At 42.2% G+C, this 10,328-nt stretch overlaps 1 protein-coding gene across 7 annotated transcripts in view; it reads right to left on the bottom strand.

Annotated features, from left to right (window-relative positions):
- Positions 1-2,707: 2,707 nt before the first annotated feature.
- OLFM4 (olfactomedin 4) overlaps positions 2,708-10,328 on the bottom strand; it is a 112,823-nt gene continuing 105,202 nt past the window's right edge. For 2 of the 7 annotated variants that reach the window (XM_054056300.1, XM_054056299.1), the window contains one exon: positions 2,708-5,352. In XM_054056300.1, the coding sequence (XP_053912275.1) occupies positions 4,559-5,352 (794 nt within the window). In that variant the 3' untranslated portion in view covers positions 2,708-4,558. The remainder of the gene's footprint in view (positions 5,353-10,328) is intronic. The other 5 variants (XM_054056301.1, XM_054056304.1, XM_054056303.1 and 2 more) reach the window with 4 other exon arrangements.

The following is a 10,328-nucleotide window of genomic DNA, read 5'->3' as shown; positions in this document are numbered from 1 at the left end:
AGGGAGCAACTGTTGTGCAGTCACAAAACGCAAAGGAAGAAAGGAAAGAAATCAAATATTTACAGGAAGAAGAGTGATCCTACACCACATGGAACAAATTTAGGGATGCATTGTAGCTACATTATGTGCACATAGCTACTGAAACAGTTTCCAACAGAATGTTTACACAGTTGTCTGAAAGCACATTGTTTGCCTACTTTTCAAAGCCAATTTATATGCAGCACACATAGCAGCACGCATGAAAATTCAGACAAAAACACAGATGCATGCAACAATCCCAGGCCAGATCTTGCTTCTTGTTATTGCTTGTTGTTCAGAAGTACCTAGGAGAGACGAGGAAGGTGGCGGTCCATTGTGTTAGGCACTGTACTATCCCAAGCTAAAAGACAGATTTTTCCCTTGAGGAGCCCACAACCTCTGCTTAAGACAAGATACAACAAGTGAATGTAATAGAAAATGAGAGTGTGACATACGGGAATGAATAATAAGAGAGTTTATGCATGCCAGCTTTATGCTCTCACGTGCCAGCTAATTGAATACATGGTGAAAATAAATACCAGTCTCCTACCGAAGGCAACAAGTTAGCTGTAGTCAGTGGCAATTTATCAGGAGCTTCGCAGAAGGATTTGGCCTTTGTGAGAAATTTGGAGCTACTTAGGGAAGCAGATAGATCTGTTTGGAGAGGGCATCCTAGAGAAAAGTGTCACATGGGAGAAGGGGAAGTGTGGGACAAGGGAACAGGAGGATGAAGGAGGCTGGCATCACTTAGGCAGCAAAGCAGGCAGGCTCAAGTAGCAGGGTTGCTGAGAGGGAAGGATGTGAAAGCCCTGGAACAAATGAAAAATGTCTTGTATCTACCTTGTTAAAGAGAGGATGGCACCAAGAGGCACTGCAAAAGGCGAGGGAGGATGAATTTTTCTCTGCACTTTGGGGCAAACAAGGTCAGTGCATGTCAGGAAAACCTAGGTGTAAAAGATAAGACTGAAAATTATGTCTGTAGGCAAAAGCTACATCTAAGAAATGGTGTGTAGCAACCAAAACAGTAACAGCCCATGCTGGAAAGCATGGGAGTGAAAGCTTCTCCATGTCCAAGGAGGAAGGAGAGAAGGAAATGCCCTCCAAAGTAAGCAGAGGTAGAACCAGCTAGAGGAGAGGGAGCAATGGAGACAAAAATTGAAGCCTGCCCAAGATTGTGTGCAATGACCAGCTCAAGAATATGCTTTGATTTTAACAGCCAGCTCTACTAAACCACGTTCATCCAAGGCTCAGAAGGACATGTCTAAGGGGAGAAGTGAAAAGACATATTGCTCCTTCTTCAGGAAGTGCTCCTTTGCAGAAAGTCCCACTCTCCCCTTGTGCAGTCATTGCACAGTCGAAAGTTGACTTTCCCACTTCAGGTGTCTCGAATTAGGTGGTGTGAAATCCACTCATCAACAAAATTGCATCGAAGTCCCTGTACTGCAGTTCCCTGTGTCACCACACTGACAGATGTCCTCTCCTTCGGGCTCTGCGGCAGGTACTATTTATGTTCAATATTGTTTATATACTGCAAAACCTCCACAGGGAGATGCCAAATCGATAGGCCAGAAGCTGAAATATAGTCACTTTATGCTTTTTTTTTCCTGTTTTTAAAAGGACAAAGGGATTTCTACAACTCTGCAAAGCCTTTTACAACATTGACAGAAACATTGCCAGCTGTCAAGGCCCCAGTGGCAACGGGGCTGCCCAGAACCCCATGTCAAGTCACAGGGCTGCCAGCTCCTGCCCCAGCGAGGCTGCTGCAGGGCTGGACTCCAGCATCCTTTGGGCCTGCCCTGCCTGGTCCTGGGCCCTGCCAAGCCAGGTTTTCCCACAGGCCCATGTCCCAGCCCAGCTTTGACATGTCCTTGTCCTCTGGGAGGTGCCCCAGTGCCCAGGACTGGGACTGCTCTGGTGCCTCCCAACCACTCTGCTTCTGGATGGGAGAGGCTGCCAGTCCCTGCCTTGACAGACCCCAGGGGAGCCCTTGCTGTACCCCAGCACCAGCTACCCAGAAATATTAACACAGAACAAAAATCAAAGGACGAGCTCATCCTTGCCCAGGATTGAAGCATCATGACCCAGCCTCTCTACATGACATATTTTGAGGTTTTATAGGTGCAGGGACATTTCTACTTTCCTTCTGGTACTAAGCTAGCAAGGTCTAATGTGTTCATGTTTTATCTCCACTGCAGCAACATCACCTAGCACCCTGAAGGGACGTCCGCTGCCACTATTTTCCCACCTCTGGGCCACTTCTAGTGAGGTCCAGCTGGAGCCCAGTGTCATGTCACACAGGGTCTGGGCCACATCACAGCTGAGCGCGGTGGGCAACCATGGCATCCCCACCTCCACCACTGCAGTAGAAACCTTCAGTCCGGGCTGACTGCTGTTTACAAAGGGGAGAAATCTAGACCACGAGAACTTGTCCCTAGAAAGGACTTGAGAATCACAGTCAATTCACCAGAATTGATCACATACATGCTAACATCAAGTCCCATCCTAAATACTGGGGAGATGAGGAGCCTCAGGGTCCATGCTGATGGCATTTCTCGATAACAAGTGGAAAGCTGCTCACCTTCCATGATACACACACAGATGTAGAGGGGAAAAATTTATTTTGCAGTATTTTCTTCTTCCTTTCTCAGCCAAAACCTTACTTGGGCTGCTATGGGTTATTCACACAGCAATACCACATGTGCTGACTGATCACATTACTGCAGCAATGCCTCCACGGCTTTCAAAATCATTTCACAGGTTTCCAAGAAACAGATGCTGATACCTGATAAGTGGAAACACCTGGCTTCAAAATGTGTCATCAGTTCATCAGCCTTCGATATCTCGAGTAACATCTCAGCTTGGTGGAGAAATGTTATCCTCACCAGCTGACATATTTCTGTATGGGGAAGTACAGCTCCTCTCATGTGTTTTTTGTCGTACTGGTTCACACCTTTGCGTTGTTCCTGAAGATGTTTAAGCACGTGGAGCCCAAGTGAGTGCAATGACCCTGTTTCAAACACTTGGTGCCATGGCTTCCTGTTGCATCCCTAAGGTTACCTATTCATCACAAGCAGCTTTGCAAGGTTCTACAACACAACAGCGATTCTTTGAAATTTTGTTTTTATTAAAACAAAAGCAATCATTTGTGTATGTATTGATTTTGATTATCAGTGGACACAGACAGGATTGTGTAGGTAACAGAAGAAAATGAACCACATGAACAGATTTCTTCATCACTGTAGAGCTCCAAATTACAGTATTTCAGCCTGCTGATGTGATGAAGGTACATTGTGACATTGATACAGTGCACACACTTAAAAGCTATTACATGATATCCATTAAAAAAAATCGTGTGTATCCAGCTAGTATAACGAGACTTCTGTTTTCCACAAGATCTGCTGTAAGACAGAATTACCCAGGGAAGAAATTGAACCCTACACTAACAAGGCACTCAGGAATCTAATTACAGAATGGCAAAAATGCTGAATAAAGGCACATTAAATAACATGGCTGTCATTCTATGGCAATGCATGATATATACTTAAAAGCCATCTGTGGCCAATAAAGTCAATGGGAGGATTTGCAACAGCTTACAAAAGCGTAAAGGAAAACAGTGGGTTTTGCACTGTGCTGCCAGGGAAATGGAGCCATGGTGACCACAAAATATGACTAGATTGCCAGAGGACCTTTTGTAAGTCCAGTTCTAGGCAGAAGGAGATGCTAATGGCAGCAGAGAGAGGCAGAAAGGAAATTGGTGAGAACCCTTCTGCCCATCTTTGCCCTCAAAGTCACTCTTTGTGCTGGGGCAGCTTGGAAGAGGGCTGAGCTGAGGGGGCACAGCTACAAGTGGGGCTCCAGAGACAGCTGTCCTGATGCATGAATGTTGGCAAGAGCAGTGAGCTCCGTCCCTGCTCCAATGCCAGCTCTGCCTTACTTGTGGTAAAACTTCAAAGAGCAAAGAGCAAAGTGTATTTCTACTCTCTCTCCTGAAGTCTTGAGCCAGATATAAATGCTTCCACCTAAAAAATGGGTTGCTACCCTCTGACCAAATCTACCTCCTATACTATTTTAATCCTTTGAATAATTTCTCTGAGACCTCAGTACATTTTGATGAAGACCAGTGGAAATTCATTCTTAGCTTCTGGGTGACTTGCCTGTGTTACATTGACAAATGTTCATTGGTGGGTAATTAGCTTCTCAGTGAGTAGATTAGCCTATGACCATCAATTTTTGTGAACAGAATGCTCTAAATCTACGCAATACATCTCCTCTTAGAGGCAGGGCAATTGTAAAGCACTAAAAACTAATAAACACAAATAAAAACCTAAAGAACCTAGTACTGCCAGACACTGCTGCCAGCAATACTGCTGACCAGAGTGAGCAATTTCTTTAAAGAGTAAAAGTAATATATATGGCACCCACAGATACAGTACATCAGACCAAATGAACTCTAAACAGGCAGTGAGCATTGTCTAAAGGCATATCATATCTCTCATTTTAGTTGCTGCCAGTTTTATCACACGTTTATGAGACTGTGATACTAAGACTGAAGGGCCACATCGTATCTTAGAAGGTAACCATCATTGTAAACATACAATTTCTGATCTGCAGGACTGTAATCAATACTCTGGATTGTATCTAACTTTTTATCCATAATCACACTAATTCTACCTTCTTGGCCAGTACTCGTGTCATACATGTAGAAAATTTCCTCTTCTCTAGTGCTTACTGGCCTTGTGGCATACAGAACACCACATAACATGAAAGCGTTGGAAACAGATGGCTTGTACTGTCTTGTCTGCCAAGTATTTAGCACATCAAGTGTGGTCTCATTGAGTTTGCTAATCACAATGTTGCCCATGTTATTTTCTGTGGAATATATTACCCACAATCCACTTTCATCCACGGCAAAATCTATATCTTGCCATGCTACACCTGCGTAAGAGAAACGGTTACCGGTAGCAGCACCTGGAAGAATTTTCCTCAAAATCATGGTGTTTGTTTTTATATCATGCTTCACCATATATCCTGAACCGTACGCATGATAGTACAAAGAATTATTGTAAAGGGCAGCACCACTGCCTTCCCCATATGTTATTCTTCTTTCATACGTGGGTTTAAAAAGCAGCAAATTATCAAAGGAACTATAGATTCTGTAGTATTCCAAGTATCTCCCATCTGTGTTCAATGGTGCAACCCAATACACTTCCGCCTCTGGGTTAGAGGGAGAGTAATCTCTACCCCAGGAACCATATTTGTAGGAAAATCCTTTCCAGTTCAGCTTTACAACATAGGGCTGGCTAACATTCAGCAGTCCACGGTGAACGCAGCTACCTGCAATTAAAGAGAAAAAAACCAGTTTTTTAAAATGTCATCATTATTGTAGAGGTTTTAGCATACCGTAGTCTCTAGAGTCTGCTTACTAAGATTAGCTTTGTGGCAAAGCGCAGATATAGTTTCATGTGTAAAAGGCTCGTTTTGGGACAAGGTCAGTAACTGGAGTCACTAAGGGTTCCAATTTGACTCAGAAAGTTAGTTTAAAAAAAAAAAAAAGAGCACATACTATTATAATATTATACATATTCTATTACATTATTATACATATATATATATTTGGGGGGAGGGGTTAGGGTGAAGAAAAGATAGGCACATCCATCCTTACTCAGGACTAATTCACAGAAAATAAATGCTCACTGTGCTGTTCCAGACAAGGGACAGGTTTCTGTTCCTACCTGTCTGATGCATGCCAGCCTGACGCATCAGGAAATCCCTTGGAAAATACAATTTTAGAAGCATTTTAGGTTATTTTCTACCTCCCTGGAACTGCAATCATGGGAGATGGGGAGAAAAGAAAGAGAAGCATCTGATGTCTGTGTATTTCACTGAGGAAGGGAAGGAAGGAGCAGCAGCAGTAATTCCGGAGTCACATTTCAGATTAGCATTCTGCTGTCAGAATCACAGCTTTACAACAGTGTGTCACAGCCACATGGTGCCTTCTGCCTCAGGCCCTCAAAGAAATCTGCAGACAGCAACAATCACAGTCTAGGAAATGTTGACAGGTATTATTCCAAGTTTTCATGTGAGGCCACTCAAAGAGAATATGACTACAGGTTGAACCAGAACCACTGTGTTTCCATTTCCACATATCAACTATGAAGCCGTTTTCAGGACCATGGAAAAAAATCTTAATTTTTTTTTTTTATGTTGCTACCCAAAATCTTTGTCCTTTTGCACCTACAGAACATTTTTTAAGATATACTGCTAGGCTGAGTAGAATTTTTCCACACTTACTAGGAACAAATAATGAAGCAAAATGAACATTCAATTATGATGTACACTCTTTGGAACAAAAAAAATCCAAATTAATTTAGACACAAGAAATACTTTTCCTTTACTCATGTTGAATTGTAGTGACATTCCTGTTTTCTGATAATTTCTCAACTTTGTAAGTCACCAGTGGAAAAAATCCTCCATTCATAAATGTCCTTGGGCCTCTGATGTTGGAAGCTGCCACTGGCAAAAAACAGTAAAACTTTTCCAAGTCTAAAAATTAGCTTTTTGTGTTACTGCCACAAAAGCGTCTGAGACTTTTCATTGTAAGGATATGTTCACCTGAGGTAATGGAGACAGATATCAAGTGACTGGCAACAGCTCACAAGCTTAGTGGTACTCCAATATTTTCCAATTCAGTGAGATGTTCTAGCCACTAGACAGCTTTCCTTATTAAATACAGAGTATAATATGAATATACACGTGTCATATGACAATTAATGGATAAATTAGTGGCCACGATTTTTTGATGTTAATAATACCTCCCTTAGCATGGGAACTCCATGCACCACCAGCTATGGCATCGATGGGGAAAGTCAAATTTATCTTTTGAGGTTTTAATATTTTGCATGGGTATCACGTCCTGATTGCTTAGAGCCTATATGAAAAGAATAGCTGTTCATAAGGTCAGTCATATGAAGGGAAGTCCTGCATATGAATAATGTTTGTCTTAGCTAAAAGAAGAGAAGAGAAATACAGAGAGAGAATTGACCTTTGGCCCTTAAAACTGGCCATCCCTAAGAAAGGCCAGAAAATACTTTCAGAGCTGAATTGAAAACTACTAAAGCCACTGACAGGAAAAGCCTAGGAGGTATCTTATGCTCAAAGGTGTCCTAGTCTAGCCCACAGATAGTGGGAAGTGTGGAGACAGACCAATCTGAAGTACTCTACCTGGAAAAAGACTTGGCAAGAAGGTATTTAGTGAAAATGGACTGCTGCAAATGCAGAGAAAACTTCTGATCTGCTTTGCTGGTGAGGCGGGAGTGGGGTGGGGGTGGGATGGGATGTGCTCTGCCTCTGGGAGAAGGAAACTTGTGTCCTGAATGTTAGAAATGTCCAAGCAAGAAGGTAACATCTGTGCCAATGTGTAAAGTCAATTTGGGTGGTGAAGCTCTACATTTCTCTTCCTTTCTCAAAATGTAGTATTTCTCTCCTTTCACTACATAACACCTTCACCCCTCACAGTCTTGTGCTGTCTCATGTTACTTACTTTAGGGACATGTGATTTTCTTGCAGCCTCACCTCAACATCTGCGAGGAAGGTTGGGAGCAGCTCTATATTAAATATAAATCACTATGCTGAACTACATCTTCGTGTCCCCAGGCCACGTTACCAAATTCCTTGGGGTAATATTGCCCATGGGAGCAGCTCTGCATCACTGAGCTGATGGCAGATATGATAACACAAGCTGTAAGAAACTCCACATCATCTCCCAGTTCCTTTTGTATCCTGGGATTCTCGTGGCTGAAACATAGAATGACCCTGGTTGAACGTTTCTTCCCTCTGTGCCACCAAGGATCACAACAAATCAGCATTCCTGGCTCAGAGCAGAAAAGCATTTAAGCATGCACTTAAGTGCTTTACAAAGGACAAGGCCCTGGAGCAGAAACCTCATTTCCAAATATAGCATACAAGGAAGGCTTGCTGTATGGCTAGCCAAGATGCATCCCTGGAAAGGACATGTAGCGTGGCTAGTAACATGGCCTCAGCACTTGGCACAGATACCTATGTTTGGAGGTGTTTAGACCTCAGCTCATGCAAAGGAAGAAAGCTAATGCAGAGAGTGCAAAATGGCTTGCAGCCGGGCGACTCCATAAATCAGTTTGAACTGCGTTTTTTCTTATATCTCCATTATGTATTGTTACCTCCAGCATCAGGGCTTCTTTCAAGCTGGTGACATATTGAATATATTACTGTACTTAAATCACAATAAACTTATCTCAGAATTAAATGGTTATTAAATGCTCTAAAACTCTTGATTTGTATAGAAAAACACAGCACTGAAGCTTGCAGGTAGTGAAGCACTACTAAGCTCATCTATATGCGACCTCAAATAATTTTTCATGTCATTAAGCAGAACACAATTCCAGATTTATTTTAATAATTCATACATTGTTTCATAAATAAAAAACAAACGTGTGTTCAGCAGAGAGACCTTTTTTAACAAAAGAAATAATAAATTATTATTTCTTCCCTTAAAGAGATCTCTCTGCTGAACACTTGTTTGGTTTTTATTTATGAAACAATGAATTATTAAAATAAAGTTAGAAGCATGTTCTGTTTTAATGACATCAAAAATTGTCTGAGTTTTCTTATGTGCTTGATTTTGATTTCCTTGAAAACTCTCCCAGAATTACTTTTTTTTTTTTTTTTTACCAAAAAAACTTTGTGGTAGTCAGGGGGTGATCTGTCTTCTGCACAGGTTCAGAAGAATTCATTGTTGTTTATTTAATCTAAACTTGCCTCTCTGTCTGGATCTTGTGGGAAAAAAATGCACAAAGGAAACAAAGTGTCATGTAATTTTGTAAATATTAGAAGGTACTTGAAATAAATCCATATGCATTATTCAGACTTTCAAGTTTTTAACTCCTTTCTCCATTGTTTTGGGGCACTGATAAATGATGTCCTGGTATTTTTGCCTTCCTTTGTTTCATGCTTATGTAGCAAATAGGCGAGAGGAGGACTAACATAGGTACATACACACATACTTCTCCTTCTCCCTACATAAAGAACCAATATCTCAGCTCAGCTGTTTACTAACCCTTCTGATTCATTAGTAAAGGAGCTGGCACTTAGCTGCCAGGACTAAAGGGACCCTGACTTACTTGGCTAATAGGCTACAGAACTGAGGATGAGATGCATCTTGTTGGGTCTCACTTCACCCACTTTGCTCTGAAACGCTCACAGAGCACATCAGCATCTCGCTCCAAAAATGTGGGTGCCAAAACAATTCCAGCAGCCTCCCCCCACTAAAGAGCTGTATCTGATTGCAGGAAAGAAGGGACCACAGCTCGTCTATGCAGCTGAAGATCACGAGACAGGGCGGGACCCACATTTAAAGGAATTCTCATGAGGTGCACAGAGATCAGGAGCAGGCTAGTGCTGTGCTCACATGCCATGCTCCAAAGCACCAGATGCGCACCCTCATCTCCCATTAGATGAACCACTGCATCTAGGTGTGTGAGCCTTTCTATAGCTTGAGACACAAGAGACAGAGCTGCTCAGGGAAAGCCTCATCTTGGCTCCTACTGTCTCACTGACATAGAAAGATACACACACACCTCAGTTTTCACCAGTATCATGGAGCACAGACACAGGCTGACAGCTGCATCAGAGAAGACTTATGTTGTCAGCACCTAAAAAGGGGTGAGGTGGAGGGCCAAAGTTGATCTGATCTACCTTCAGGCAACTAAAAATTCCAGTGCCTCACCTAAGCTTCCTCCATTGCCAATGGAGAAAAGCATTTGTCTCCAGGGGCAGTTCAGGCAGTCCTGAAGAGGAGGCACTGGCTAGCTCTTTTCAGGTGCATGTAGGTATGTCTCTCTTGTTATGTATGGACATACTCATTTCAAAACACAACCCAAAACACTTAAAAAGCACAGACATTTTGGGTACATAGGAGATAAAATAGAAGATAAAAGCAAAATGACTGTAAGACTCCAACAGGATTGGCTGAGTTTCAGCATTGGGCTACATCGGGTCTTCCTCCTGCTGAGACCTGTTCACTAGTAACTTGAAATCCTTAATTTCTAAATGTGTAAAAGACAGAAAAAAAAAATCTCTCCTCAGTTTTTCCTTTCTTTACTTTTTTGCCTTTGAGAGTTTCATCTGACTTACTTCTCCCTGCTGCCTCTCTTAGATCATTTCAGTGAGATGTGACAAAGAATCTGCTGCAGAGTTCTCAAAGAACCATTCTGCAGTCTTTTCTCTCTATACCTGCCCTGATGCAGGCAGATGAGATCAGCACAAAAGAAAAATGA

The sequence above is a fragment of the Cuculus canorus genome, chromosome 1 (genome assembly GCF_017976375.1).
Source record: "Cuculus canorus isolate bCucCan1 chromosome 1, bCucCan1.pri, whole genome shotgun sequence".
In the NCBI taxonomy this organism is placed as follows: domain Eukaryota; kingdom Metazoa; phylum Chordata; class Aves; order Cuculiformes; family Cuculidae; genus Cuculus; species Cuculus canorus.
Note: the sequence above shows the minus strand (reverse complement) of the source record. Positions and strands in the feature narration are given on the sequence as shown.